The sequence below is a fragment of the Rhagoletis pomonella genome, unplaced genomic scaffold (genome assembly GCF_013731165.1).
Source record: "Rhagoletis pomonella isolate Grant_MI unplaced genomic scaffold, Rhpom_1.0 Rhpom_scaffold_00001, whole genome shotgun sequence".
NCBI lineage: Eukaryota > Metazoa > Arthropoda > Insecta > Diptera > Tephritidae > Rhagoletis > Rhagoletis pomonella.
In genome coordinates this window covers 102300593-102316344 of record NW_023458555.1, presented here as the reverse complement: position 1 = coordinate 102316344, position 15752 = coordinate 102300593, and the positions used below count along the sequence as shown (strand labels likewise).

The 15752-nt window shown below is 36.8% G+C and overlaps 2 protein-coding genes across 2 annotated transcripts in view; both read right to left on the bottom strand.

Annotated features, from left to right (window-relative positions):
- LOC118749347 (mitochondrial import inner membrane translocase subunit Tim17-B) overlaps positions 1–15752 on the bottom strand; it is a 144608-nt gene that overhangs the window by 46483 nt on the left and 82373 nt on the right. The gene's annotated exons all lie outside the window — the stretch shown is intronic.
- LOC118749330 (uncharacterized protein K02A2.6-like) lies at positions 11174–15735 on the bottom strand. The gene is made up of 2 exons (XM_036484127.1): positions 12819–15735; positions 11174–12659 (listed from the first exon to the last, which is right to left on the bottom strand). Exons 1-2 carry the CDS (start codon positions 15672–15674, stop codon positions 11496–11498), a joined length of 4020 nt encoding a protein of 1339 aa, XP_036340020.1. The 5' UTR covers positions 15675–15735; the 3' UTR covers positions 11174–11495.

The following is a 15752-nucleotide window of genomic DNA, read 5'->3' as shown; positions in this document are numbered from 1 at the left end:
ACGACCGATATTTATGCTTTATGTTCGCCTTAGCGTAGCCAACTTTTGGGGTTTGAACCCCAAAACCCACCCCTTGTGTGCGCTAATGTATACCCCTATTTTTTTATTTTGAAAAAAGTGAGTGCTCAAAGCGCTCAAAGTTTTCCATGTATTTTATATGGGGGAAAACAACTTTTCGTAGAAATAGTGTAGAATTCTTGAAAATCAACAGTTTTCGATCGGAAAACTTTTCTTATCTTCAGGAGATTCCCAGTAATAATACGCAATTGTCTCTTTAACCATTTTTTCATAGTAACTATATTTTATAGGTCCTCCAAAACCCCTAGAAAATGCAATGGAAAAATCTTTAATCATAAAAAATAGTTAAATAAACAATTCTCCTGAAGAGAACCACAGTTTTCCGATTGAAAAATATTGAATTTTAAGAGTTTTATACCATTTCTACGAAAAATGGTTTTTTCTCCATATAAAATACATGGAACACTTTGAGCGCTTTGAGCACCCCCTAAATATTTTTTGAATTATATCTTGTCTAAGGACATCCCTGTTGAAACGGAAGAAAAAGTGAACGAACTAGTAGCCAAATTTAGCAACCTTTTCCTATCTATTAATGGGAAGGAATTAGTAGACACTTGCGTACGCGTAGAAACTAAAACATCAACTTCTGAACCAATTTATAGCAAAAGCACGAATCGAAGAATATAACTGTGAAATAATTTATAAGCCAGGGAAGGCTAATAATGTGGTCGCGGATGCTCTTTCCCGTCTTAAGACCGAACTCAACGCCTTAACGGATTCTGTGGTGGCTCAACCGTCAGGAAGCGAAATAGTGATGAGGTAGCAACGATGCATTCCGCTGAACAGGATAATTCCGATCTTATACCACACGTCGAGGCCCCCATAAACGTCTTTAGGAATCAGGTGATATTTAGAGTAGGTCAGGAATCTCGATGTCATGAGCAACCGCATCATGGCTACCGCAGATATTTTATTACTTTGCCAAATATCGACAGTTCAAACGTCATTCCAATTCTTAAAGTATGCCTTAATCCTAATGTTATAAATGGTATAAAAATTCCTGAGAAATTTCTCCAATTATTGCAAAACGTGTACGCTAATAATTTCCACAGGTATAGGATCAGGATAACTCAGCGCCTAGTGGAAGACGTGACCATCCCTGACAGAATTTTCGACATAATCGAGGAAGAGCATCGTAGAGCGCACAGGAATCCGAAGGAAAACAAAGAGAAGATTCTAGAAAAGTATGACTTTCCAGGTATGTCAAAACAAATTAGGGATTATGTTAGGCAGTGCGAAGTGTGTAAGCTTAACAAATATGACGGGCATCCGGCTAGGCCTCACCTCCAGCCGACACCGATTCCCAGCTATCATGCGAGATCATCCACATTGATATTTTTGAGATTGAAAAACAGAAGTTTCTGAGCTGCGTATACAAGTTTTCGAAATTCGCAAAATTATTTGCTATCAAGAATAAGTCGTCCATTTATATCCGAAGGAAACTTACTCACGTTTTACATTATTTTTCTGTGCCAAAAATCTTGGTCATGGACAATGAGAGGGGATTCCTAACTCCACTCGTTCTCAATTACATTAAATCTCTCGCGATTGAAATTTACCAGACGCCCACACAACGGAGTGAAGCCAATGGCCGGGTAGAAAGGTTACTCCCAATGAGAGGGTAGCGATAGTCGTAGATAGGTACAACAATATCATACATTCCATAACAAAAAGGAAACCGGTAGATATATTCTTTAACAGAACAGTTAGGGTAAACTACCAAGGCTTAAGGGACTTTAGGGATCAAACGCACGAGAATATCAAAGCTTTATTACTACATGAGCAAGAAGCTAGAAATGCAAGAATCAATTCAAAACGATCGCCACCCAAAGAATATAATAGTGGCGATACTCTGTTCATAGCAGACAAATAAAGGGGAAACAAAAGCCTCTATTTAAAAAAGAAACAATCGTAGAAAATAGAAATGCGATAACTTCAATTTATTTGTTACAAATATTTGTACAACTAAGACACTGCAGTCTTTTATATGCATATCCACTATTATTTAAAATCTTACTATAACAAATTACAATAAAATAATAATAAATATATAATAATAATTACCATAGAAAATTATAAATATTCGTGCTTAAAGTGTTAAATTAAATACTAGCAAAGCAAAAGATAGTTTAGATAGAAAGAAGTAGATTGTAGATATAAGTAAGAAGGTTAAGTAAATAAGAAGGATTCGAAGATAGGTTCCCACCAGATTACTTATAGTCAAAATGCGGAAGACAAATCAATACTACTGAAATATTGAAGTATTTCCCGTTTGAAGTTACTCCTATTCAGTCCAGTTTTTACACAGTTAGGAATCGAGTTCCACAATCTTGCAGCGCCGAAGAAAAACAGTCGGCTGGAGGTTAGAGAATTGAATTTAGGGACAACCAGGCTGTTATGTCTAAGTGATTTGGTTGGTTCAAGCTTGTCGTATAAATATTGAGGAAGCTTCCACTCTAACAATTTATATGAACATACAGTTCCTTGCAGCCAAAAAGTTCAAAATGTTGCATCCTAGAATCTTATCTCTCCATGGCGATATATGAGCAAAACGACCAATGCCGTACACATACCTCGTAACGTTGTTAAAAGCTACATTAATCTTTCTGGCTGAAATTGAATCAAGTTTGGTGTAAACTCGCTCAAAGTATGTGAAGTGGGGTACAATTAACTGCAGGGCAAGTTTCCGCCGCGTTTCCTGCGGTGTATACGACGCAGAGATTCTCAATCTTCGTAATATAACAAATACATTGCTAACAACCTTGTTTACATGGTCAGAGCAGGTTAGCTTATTATTTATAATAAAACCTAAGTTTCTGGTCTTTTCAGAAGTTTTGAGGGCAGTTGGACCGATCCATAACGATGTGATGCTTTTACTACCAGCTTCAATTTTACATATCGGCATAACGTAAGATTTTGCAGCATTTAAGCATAGCGCATTTTTATTTGCCCAACACAGAATTTCAGACAGATCACTATTAACTTTATAACATAAATCTTCGACAAGGCCAATGCGATTAGACACATATAACTGAATCATCAGCATACGCATGGACGTTGACATATTTGAGCACTAAAAACACGTCATTGACAAACATACTAAATAAGAGAGGACCTAGAACCGAACCCTGAGGAACACCCGCTGTTGAAGCTTTGACCCGGGATGTAACACTATCTGCTTTAACTTGTTGAACTCTTCCCTCAAGGTAGCTAGCTAAAAAATTTATAGAGTTGTCGGAAAAGGCAAAGTAATTCCTGAGTTTCCAAAGCAGCAAAGTGTGGTTGACCGAGTCAAATGCCTTAGAAAAGTCTAAGAGGCAGAGAAGGGTAAGTTCTCCATTATCAAATGGTATCCTAATATCATCTAAAATTTTGGTCATAGCTGTGGCGCAGCTATGTTTAGGCCTAAAACCAGACTGCAATGGCGATAGCAAGTTATTTTTTTTAATATGATTTGAGATCTGCTCGGCCATTAAGGACTCACATATTTTCGAGAATACTGGTACAATACTAATTGGCCTATAGTCCGAGGGATCAGAAGCAAGGGCTTTCTTTGGTACAGGCAAGATAATTGCTTTTTTCCAAGCAGCTGGAAAACAACCACTTGTAATACAATGGTTTATTATGTGAGTAAGAGGATTTGCAATAAAAGGAAGCACGATTTTGACAAACTTCATCGATATTCCATCATTACCCACTGCATTCGACTTGATAGCCATTAGAGACTTTATAACCTCATCCTCATTAACTCCTCGGAACTCAAAAGCGTCCTTAATGACAGAAGCACTGGCAGCAATACCCTGAACATTAAAAGAGTTGCAGAGATTGCTTGAACTAATAAAATAGTCATTTAAAGTATCGGGGTCTACTTGACATTTTTCATTCGTTTTTCCATGGATTCGTAGACTTTTCAAATTTCGCCATAGCTCACTGGGTGGAAGAGAAGGATTTAGTTTACGATTGTAGTAACGCCTTTTTGCCTGCCTAATAATATTTGTTGCTACATTACGAGCAGATTTGTACGAGTTCCACAAAGCTTCAGTATTCGACCTTCTCCATTTGGCATGCATTTTATTGCGTTTCTTTATAGCGAAACTTACTTTTCCGCTGTACCAAGGGCAAGATTTATTAGTAGTATTAACAGTGCGTATAGGGACATATCGATCAAATAGAGCAGATAAATTATTGTTGAGATATTCTAGTTTCTTGTCAACCGTCTCGTAATACCAGCAATCATTCAAACATATATGTTTACATTAAGAAAACAACGCATTAGTGTCTAAGGAACTAAAATCACGGTACAAGAAAGCAGTACTAGCTTCTGGACAATTAAATGCAACATCAACAATACAAAAAATTAAATCATGGTCCGATATAAAAGACAGTTGGTCAAATTTTAGTACATAAGACAAGTTGGACGTAATAAAATAATCTAAAAGACTGGGATTAGAGTTACTGGCATATCTAGTAGGCATTGCGTCATTGACAATAGCCAGTCCAGCTGCTATTATATGATCACGTAGTTTAATGCTACCAGAATCATTGACGAGCAAATTAACATGTAAATCTCCACAAATCCCATAACACTCAAATCAATAAGAAACAAGGACAACTCAGAAAAGAAACAGTCTAGCGGGTAACATTTATGTGGATTGTACACACAGGAAATCAAAACTTTGGATATACCATCAGTAACCTCTGTAATTATGTATTCTATGTCAGAGTCAACTGACTTAGCAAGAAGTTTGATGCTAAGAGAAGTTTTACAGTAGACTGAAAGTAGTAACAGAAAGTGGGAAAAAATTCCACAAAGCAGATAGTTATAAAAAATGTGTAAGATAACATTAGACAAAAGGTTAATAAGAAGCTTAAGATTACTAGAATCCGGCGGTTCGGAATGCAAGCGTTTATGCGTTTGTAGTCGATGAAGTCATAGTGGTTCAATTCACCTCTCTCAGTGGTGTGAGATGGCGGATTCGAGGTGGTTCAACTCCCCCACGGTAATCTACTACTTATTTGTGTGAAGCCGGCTGAGCCATGAGTAGGTCATTTGCAATTATAAACGCTTATGACTAAAAGGGACCAACGCGGGCAGTCCATAGACAACTAATACCTATAGTCCGATGCAAAAAAATCCGGCCTTGGGGGGGAAACACCCCCACCCTATAGTCGGGTCTGCACATACATATATGTATAAATATGTATACAATCGACTTGTATATATGTAAATAAATATAATCATTCATCTATAACCTTATCAAAAACCTACCTGAAAATCGAAAAAGTTGCCATTTTTGAGAACGGCACTTGCCACTATTTTGAACTCTACGTATTCGAACTCGGGAACACCCCCCAAAATAGCCGAATAGGAAATTCCAATGACAACACAAAAACCCTCTTTCAACTGTTTTTTTAAGTTTCGTATAGTTTATAAGATTTTCAGTATTTAGCATATTCGCAACAATTTTTTTTTTTTTTTTGAGTTGTAAAATTTACCCTCTTTACCATGAATATATTTAATTGCTCAATTATTTTAGTCGATCACTGTTCCTTTTTTTTCATTTGTATCACCAAGTCCTCTGGGGGCGAGGAGTATTATTTTCTTTCATTTGTTTTGATTTTGAACTCCATGTACTTTGAGCTATGAGTTCAGGGTTCGAATTTGCACGCGCTGAGCAGCCAACGAGCGAGTAAGCAAACGAGGGCAGCGGAAGAGTAGAGCGGCAAGCAAGCGAGGACCCCATTAGCTCTGCCCTCGCGAGGGCGTCGTTGCGAGCAGCAGCAGACGAGCGAGGCAAATGAGGCAAGCAGGTTAGACATGCAAACGGATGGTTTGGTCAGAAAAAATGTATGGGATAAAAATTGCATCAACTAAGAATTTCGAGTAAAGGATTGTATGTACACATGCAGATATGTATATACATACATATACACACATATGTATGTTTGTATTTATTTATGTATATATTCTCATGCACAGAAGAACAGATGCGTGCTGTTTTGACCAGTTTAATCTACTTGGTACGTACAAGTTATGTCACTGTAATAAGTCATACAATTTCTTTACTTACATATATTACACATACACACGTTAGCGTAATATACCAATTAATTCCTATACTTACATATAACACACACACCTATGTACGTGCAAACTTTGCATACGAATTCTTCAGAGCAAGCAAAAGCACCAACAACTATGACACGAACGCACCTGAAAGATTGGTCGATAAAAAAGTACTTAAGCAAAATTGCAGATCGGCACAACAACAATGCTTAACTAGAACACGATTGACCTGAAGAATTGGTAAACAAAAAAGTACTTAAGGTGTGACATTTTCATAGAGTTTAAGTTTGGGTGAAGTGTAAACTAAAGTGATCAAAAATAAATAAAACCAAAGGGATTAAAAATAAGTAAAACCAAAGAGATCAAGATTGTTTTATTTAAGGAGTGCCCACAGGGTAATAACTGGCGCCCAACGTGGAGCAATGAAGTTAAAAATTGATATATTGAAAATTAAGCGAAAATTCTAAGTAAAACAAAAACTAAAGAAGTTCAATGAAGAACTTTACAAGTGTGGAAATTAAATATGCTTCAAAACATTGTATGTGAACAAACTTTAAATGATAATCCGAACGTGAAATAATTGGTGAAAAAAAACTTAAAAAAATAGAGATACAAAGTAAAATTTTGGTAGAAGTGTGAATGCTTTAAAACGTTGAATTCGTTGAATAAAAGAATTCTGCCGAAATAATTGTCCAAATCTGAAGGTTAAATAAAGATTCAGTGCTTTGAGTAAAAAGAACTGAACACGAAATAGTTCTAGCATAAAGCTAGGTGCTAGTTGAACGAAAATTCAGACAAAAATAAGTGAGAGGAAATATTTTTTAAAAATGTGAAGATTAAAAATGCTTCGAAACATTGAATAAATATCGAATCCCGTAAATAATAAACAAATTGAACAAGAAATATTTCTGACACAAAAGTTTAAAACAGATATGCTAGATTGTGAATGAAGTAACTCGACAAAAATAGGTGAAAGGAATATTTTATGCCTTAAAACATCGAATGTAATTTGAACATTGAAGAAGCTAGTGACCAACTACAACAAAAAAAGTGTGAACATTATACCCTCTCAAAACGTAACGAAATAAGAAGATGAGAAATCGAGTTCCAAGAATTATTTTGAACAATAAACTAAACCGAAAAAACCAAACCTTGGTAATCTAAATTACAAACACGCATACAAAACCTGAAACAGTTACAAACAAAAACGAAAGCAACGTCTATTGAAACAATATACTACCAATTAGTTAGTCTACCAACCAGAGTCCAACGCAAAAGGCTACTTTATATCAGCTTCAAGAAAACAACAGATATTACAACAAGTAACCTAGAGGAGCAGCTAAAACCTTGCAAGACAAAAACTTCATTGCCATCAAGAACGGATCCACACAATTTAAGTATAAAATTGCTTTAAATTTCTTGTTATTAATACCATAGGGTACTCTTTATGAATTTGTACAACGATTTTGGGTTGCTGTGCCCAAACGTGTGAATCGAATCAAAAAACTTTTACACACACTTGTAGACAACAGTTCACGCTTTATTACAAAAATTTAGTTTACTAAATCTGTGCACTAATTTAACAATAAGGTCGGTTGGAAATATGGTATTTGTTGCAAATTTTTGTTATAAATTTGTATATACATTTTTATATACAAGATATTTTTATAAAACACCCAGTAACCAAAATAGACATCACTGGGGCGGCAGCCCCAGGTTTACCACACAGAAAGGGAATTCTAGTTACCTCATCCTTTCCCAAGGTTATGTCACATAGAAGGGAGAATTCTACGTAGTAAGGGTTATAATCCCTACGCCTAAGCCGAAGGCCGCCTACGCAGAAAGGTGTTCTCTGCAAAGGTGTTCAAGGGGTGACTTTCATAAAGCGGCGTTCATCCTCCTTCGTTTAGGGGGGGTTTGGGTAGCCACGCCAGATTTGCACTTAGCTACTGCAACGAAGGCTCAGAAGAGTACTATATTGCGATGGGGATTTTACGTAATAAAATAACGTCAGTAGCTAATGAAAATCTTAGCGCTTTCAATACACCGCTTAACTTTAAAGTCATAATTTTGAGATTAGACCAATTGTATGCATATAAGCGCCCACTACGTATTTTAGAAAATCAACTCAACACTTCGAGACAGGGACGAATGTCCATTAATGAGTATTACGAGACCGCGGACAAACAACTTACATTAATAATTAACAACAACATTATGACATACAGTAATAATGAGCAACTGACCAATGAATTTAATGACAAAACTAGAGAAAACGCTCTTAGAGTATTTATTTCTGGTCTGAGACGCCCACTTTGCGATACGCTTTTCTCAGCCAATCCCCCAGATCTACCTACTGCACTTGCCATAGCAGAAGAATTGCAGCAACCAACAAAGATACGAGTTCGCTGAAACATATGCTGCACCTAGTATGCCACAAATTAACCGATCAACATCTCTTTTACCACGTTTAAATAACATTACTCCCCACACTGGCCGAACATCCCAAAATTATACTACCCAAAATACTGTTCCAATGGATGTTGATCCTGGAAGTTCTTGCTTTAGAAAAAACAGTGACTTAAAAAATAATCCAATGAGTTCATCAGGTCGGGGTAACTCTCAACAGGTAATCCGTCAGCGAAGTAATCACTCGAATTCATACCAGCAACGAACTCATCCACAAACAAATAATTTTTCTGCGCCACATCAGCAATACAGCAAGTGCAAGTGAGCAGCTATAAAACTTTTGGTGTTATTCGGCTGCACACACAAGTATTTTCTGAAGGTCTGAAGTCGGCTTTTTATGGACGAGAGAGAGAAGGGAGTAACTTCGCCCAGGCACGTCAGGGGGCATCTCTACGAACTGACGGAAGAAGTCCACAGGTTCATTAAACAACCTTCATGGAGCTTGACGACAACGACTGAGATATTAACCGATCTGGGCGGAGTTGTTGTAGCCGCTACAACAACAACAAAAACAACAACAAGAGAGTAGAATTTCACCTCCGCAATTTCAGACCGAGAAAATTGCGATATTACATATGTATATAACTTGAAGCTGCTTTCTTCGTCTGAAAAGCCTGGTGTATTTTTGCACGTTGGGCTTTTCAGACGGTCTCGAAAAGGCTAGTGTGTACAGGCTAAATATTCACATGCTTAATCCAATAACGGATAATTTAAAATATTTATAAAAATGTATTTTGTCATAAGTCTGAAATAAAAAAATTACAAATCAGAAGGATAAAATGATATTGTGTTATTAAATCAAAAGTAAAAAAGTTGTGGTTTATTGACGAAGGGGGGAGGGGATCTAACTTAACAGCTGATAGTTTAAAGTCGGTTTAACCCAGCCAGATTGGGTGTTTAAACTTAGTTTAGACTAGGTTAAAATTTGACTGAAAAACTGCACACCGAGTTTAAACTTAGTTCAAACGACAAACGCAGTGAAAAACTGCGAAACAGAAAAATTAATCTATAAAAATAAAAATGCAGTTATCTATATTTGAATATTTAACACTTCATGGTCTGATCTTTTTTTGTGATTAATCTTTACAAATATTCTACCAATCAGCTTTTATTAATAAACTACCACTAATTTGGTTTCTGAAGTGACAACCCTGGTTTAGTTTTTTAAATTTTAAAATTCATATATGTTGACATAAATGTGAAAGTGTAAGGGAAAGAGTTGCCACTTTCCACTTTTCGGTAGGTTTTTATAATAAAAAAGCGTCAAAACGGGAAAACGCTCATTTGGTATCCCGGTATCAGTAAAAGTTCTTATGGAAGAATGTATGAAAACTCAACTTGCTTTAAATTCATATCGATAGCTTATAGTGAAAAGTTCTAAGTTCACTTTTATAAATTGTGCAGGAAAAAACTTATAGCCATTTTGTTCAGTATTTCGCAAAAGTTTGAATACCTACAATGTATTGCGTGTGTAAATCGAAGCAAAACTCTATACGTATCAGGATTAAAAGATTTCGTACTATTTTGGTCTTATCGAATTTTCAGTACCTCTTTTGGTTTTAGCAAATTTGCTTTCATTGTTTACAAACGAAAAAAAACTAAAACAAATGGATTTTTAATTTCTCTTGCTTCCTATCAGGGTTGAAAAATGGATATTTGAAATTGTACCTAATATCATAAAATAAATGTACCTAAATGAGACAGATTGTACCTAAAAAAGTTACATCATTCATTTGTAGTTTTTTTTTTATAAATGTCGTTTAAAACTTGTATACAAAAGATGGATGTTTTTTTTTTAACTGAGCCTATATCTATAGACTACATATAATCTAATGGGAATCGGAGGAGCGTTGTTTTTGTCTAATTTTGGCTACTGAAAAACGTTGGCGAAAAAGACAAAAAAAAAACACTTTGCGAAGTATACTTCTTTATCCAGCTTTTTATAAAACAATAGGAGAAGTCTGCTTATTTATCCGATTCCTTTTGATAGGTGCAGCAAGTCTAGAAAAAATAATCAAATTGCAGGAAGTAACTTCGAAAGCATTTTAAATATATTTCCAGAAATTAAAAAGCGAATATGGGTCAAATAGCTATAGTTCTCATCTAAAAAAAATATGAAATTTTAAGACATCCTAGACACTGAACTGTATGTGTGAATAAAGGCTGGTTTTCATTATGTCATATTTTGACAACAAAATTTGTCGCCATATTTTGACACAACTTTCTTTCCTTTATCCCTACCTTTATCGATGATATTATGGGCCAAAAACTTACAAATAGCCGCTTTAGCAGCGGATGTATACGCCTGAAGGCCTATTCTGATCTAAATCAATCAAAAGACCATCTTTTAGTCCCATTTGACAATTTGTTTTCACTCATTTGACCGCAAATGCCATTGAATTTGACTTAGTGAAAATAACCGTTAAAATTAATAAAAAAAGAAATACGAATTTGAGGATAGCTAAGCAAAGTGTTAATTTTTCGTAGTGGCTGCTCTAAATGCAATGTAAAATGTTTAAGATAATACATAATATGACTTTTTTAATTTCTCCTTTGACCACTTTTCTTTAGAATTGTTTATTTTTCAAAATGAAAGCAAAGTAAATATACTAGTGTTATATTCGAAAGCACACGCGTTGTAGTTAAGAGTAGATGAGAGACTGACTTTATTGAAAGAATAGAACTAAAACTAAGTATACAAAATGAGAATTAATTTGATGATATGAATGTGGTTTTACATGTGTATGTGAACATATTTTGAGTGGAGCTTATTTAGAGTATGCATACATATACAACAATATGAATATATATTTTGGAGTGAAATAAACTTTACATATATATCACATCTCCACCCTTTAATTTGATACTATGTTAAATAAATTCATTTTCTGATGTATGGCGGTGAGTACCGGTTAACCCCTCGACGTATTCGATTACTTCTGCGTAATGGTTTACCAGATTCAGGTTGATTGCTTGACCTAGGCGTTTGATCTTGGTTCACCGTTGCGTTGTTGTTATTGCTCGAAGGTAGCTCAGCGTTTTGTGGTACAATTTCCACTGCAGGTGTAGCGTGTTGTTCTGTCAGTTGTTCTGAACTACGGCGTCGATGTGAATTTGATGGTGATACGGTTGGGTATGTGTCATAGGTCTGTAAATTGTTAGGCGTTACCTCATTGGTTGCACTTTGCCTCAGCTTAAGTTGGTTTACATGGCGTTTTAGATAGCCTTGCAAAGTTTGTACAATGTACATCATATTTCCAACTTTTCTATTTATAATGGCTTCGACCCATTTTTCTCCTTTAGCGTAGTTTCGAGCATATACCTTTTGATTTTTTTCGTACTTTGTTATATGTTTCTGATTTGTTGTTGCTTTTCTCGGATGTTCAAAAAGTTGGCTCAGTAGTGTGCGCACTGGACGACCATGAAGTAACTCAGCTGGGGTCTTCCCGTTTAGATTAGGTGCAAATCGATATGAAGCGAGGTATCTTAAAACTGCAGATTTAGTTGGTAACCCGTCTTGAATATTTTTGCTGACTGATGTCTTGAATGATTGCACGAAACGCTCAGCTAATCCATTTGAAGCTGGGTGAAATGGCGCTATTGTATTGTGGGCTATTCCATGTAGCTTACAAAATTGCTGGAAGACATCTGAAATCAACTGAGGACCGTTATCGCTAACTAGAGTTTTAGGATATCCCTCAATCGCAAAAATAGCTGATAGTGCTGTAATTGTGTTTTCGGTTGTGGTCGATGGCATTTGTGTGACGAAAGGGAACTGTGAGTATGCATCGACGCATGTAAGCCACATTGAACCGAAAATCGGACCGGCAAAATCGATATGTATTCTTTCCCACGCAGTTGTAGCTTTTGGCCAGTTCTGATATTCAGAAACTGGGGCTGGATTATTTCGCTTGCATACATTGCATCCAGTTGCTTGCTGTGTTATGTCTGCGTCTACGCCTGGCCACCACACGTATTGACGTGCTAATTGCTTCATGCGTACTATTCCCCAATGTCCTTCATGTAGCATTTTGATAATATTTGGCTGCAAAGAGCGAGGAATCACTATTCGTGTAACATCGGTATGGAGGCATAGCATGTTGTCTATTTTTGTTATGGAAAGTTTCCGATTAAAATACGGCAAAATGTCTTGATCGCATTGTGGCAATTTTTCTGGCCAACCATTGGATACATAGTGCCATACCTTTTTTAGTAAGTTGTCCGCTTTTCTTCGTTCTTGGATAACTGCTGCGTTGATTGGTGGCGATAGGCTAGTGATGTTGTAGCAATTCTCTTGTTTATCGAAGTTTTCATCGGTGGGCATTGGTAAGCGTGAAAGTGCGTCTGCATTGCCATGCGCAGTTGTAGCGCGATATTTAATATCAAAATTGTACGCCATTAGTATTACAGCCCAACGTTGTAATCGGTTTGTTGTTGTTAACGGCAGATGCTTGCTAGGGTTGAAAATCGTAACCAGTGGCTTATGGTCTGTAATCAGCGTAAATTTTCTCCCGTAGAGATACTGATTAAAACGCTTTACCCCGAAGATAATTGATAAGCCTTCTTTTTCGATTTGGCTGTACTTAACTTGGTGTTTATCTAATGTTTTCGACGCAAAGGCTATAGGACGTTCGCAGCCATCTGGATGGATGTGCGATAACACTACGCCAATACCAAAAGAAGATGCATCAGTAGCAAGAACTAACGGTAAGCTTTCGTTAAAATGACTTAGTTGAGTAGCGTTTAAAATATGGTTTTTCAAAGCTGTGAAAGCTTCTTGCTGTGGTGCACCCCACTTAAATGGCACACCCTTTCTTCGTAGCTGGTTGAGCGGCGCAGCTAATTGTGAGTAATTAGGAATGAAATTGTGATAGTAATTCACTTTTCCCATAAAGGCTTCCAGTTCACGAAGATTTGCGGAAGGCTGCAGTGCCTTGACTGCTTGTATCCCTGAATGGTCCGGAAGGATCCCATTAGCATTAATGCGACGGCCTAAATACTCCATTTCTGTTTGGAAGAAGGAGCATTTCTCTTTCTTGCATCTTATTCCGTTGTCTTGTAAAATTTTCAATATTTGCTCAACTCTGCTGATATGCTGCTCAGTGGTGGGTGCTGTAATGATTATGTCATCTAAATAGTTTCCGCATCCTTCTATACCTGTCAGAAGTTGCTCTAAATAACGTTGAAAAATAGCCGGAGCGCTAGCTATACCGTAAGGCAAACGTTGGTATTGAAACAGACCGAGAGGCGTGTTTACAACCATTATCTGTTTCGAAGGCTCGTCTAGCATCATTTGTAAATATGCGTCCTTGAGGTCTATTTTTGAAAAATGCTTACCTTGACGTATCTTGTGTAAAAGGGCTTCGCGCGTTGGTAGTGGATACTGCTCAACGTCGATTTGTGAATTTACAGCTTGCTTAAAATCGCCGCAAATGCGTATGGAACCGTCTGGTTTTGGCGCAAGCACGATAGGAGAAGCCCAATTACTAAATTTTATCGGTTTCCAAATACCGGCTTCCGTAAGTCTGTTTGCTTCAGCTTTAAACTTGGCCATTTGTGCAAATGGTATTTGCCTTGACTTGTAAAACTTTGGTGTAGCGTTTGGCTTAAGTACCACACTCGCTTTAAAATCTTTTATCGCTCCGAGAGCAGGTTCAAACACTTCTTTGTATTTTCGACTTAATTCTGTTATTTGCAGTGTTAGTTCTACTTCGACGTTCGAAACTTGTTGAATTTCAAACGCAAAAGCTTTGAATAAATCTAAACCGAATAAATTGTTACATTTCTCAATGCTGGTCAGAATCAGCGTAATTTGTTTTGATTTATTTCCACAATTTGCGACAGTGTTCAACTCGCCCAAGATCGGAATTGGTTGTTGCCCGAATGCATGTAAAATACGATTACACTTAGTTAGCTGTGGGCTATTTAGCTGTTTATACGTAGTATAATTAAAAACAGACACTGTTGCTCCGGAGTCCATTTGAAATGCAACTATTTTATTTAAAAGCTCGACATCAATAATATTTTTATTTGATTCAACTTTTACGACTCCTGTCAAACTATAAATTTCTTCGATCGCGTCTACGGTATTTGCGCTTTTGGCTTTGTGTTTTTGCGTACTCGCTACTTTGTTTTTGTTATTAGCACTTTTCACTTCATCGTGATTCTTTTTATTCTTGTTTTTCATGCAAACAGCGGCTATGTGGCCTTTTCTACCACAGTTGTGACAATTGGCATTACGGAACTTACACTTGTCTCGCGAATGGGACTGTCCGCAACCCGTACAAGATTTAAGATTAGATTTGTTTGGTAGCTCGCCACTTTTTGTTTTACTTTGCTGTTTGTTTGCCTGCACATAGTTGATTGCCTTTTCGCTATTTTCTTTTATTGTTGCGACCGTTTTTGTTGTTGTTTCATACGTCTCCGCTATTACTAGCACATCTTCAAGTTTTGGTTGCAATTTTTGAAGCGCAGCGACACGAACTGAATCGTAAGGTGTGTGGACAATAATTTGATCGCGAATCATATCATCGACAAAGTTTGACGTACACCCTGCTGTAGAGCACACAAAATGACATTCGCGCGCAATTCCCTTAAGGTCGGCAACCCAATCTCTATGTGTTTGTGAGTCTTTCATCGTCCTCTTGAAAAAATCGTACCGGGCAGCAACAATGTGTCTCTTCATTTGGAATTGCTCCGTTAACTTGTCGATTAACTGTTTGTACGAAAATGTTAGAAGAATATCGGTTCCAAATAAATTTTTCAATAGTTCATAGACATCTGAACCAATCCACGATAAAAAATATGCTTTCTTTTTCTCCTCATCCCCGACGGAATAAGCAAGAAAATGCTGTGTTAACTGTTGCGTATATGACTCCCAATTTTGTAAGTCCTTGTTGAAGTTGTGAAATGGTGGACAATTCACCGATTCACTTGCGCTACGACCTGAACCAGCAGTCCTTTCCACAAACGATTGCATCCACTTTTGCTGTTCCACTATAAGGGCCTTTGTGAATTGCTGCTGTTGCTCCAGCAAAGCTGCAAAATTTTCGTTCGCCATCTTGCTATTTTATTTATTTTCCACCGGCACGAATATTCTTTTTTTTTTTTTTTTTTTTTTTTTTTTTTTTTTTTCTCC

What these genes read in the sequence shown, in the direction of transcription:
- LOC118749330 (XM_036484127.1), bottom strand. Translation starts at nt 15,674, where the DNA reads ATGGCGAACGAAAATTTTGCAGCTTTGCTGGAGCAACAGCAGCAATTC. An exon ending in CGGACAACTTACTAAAAAAG is followed by an intron (nt 12,660 to 12,818) that starts GTATGGCACTAT and finishes CGCTCTTTGCAG; the next exon opens with CCAAATATTATCAAAATGCT.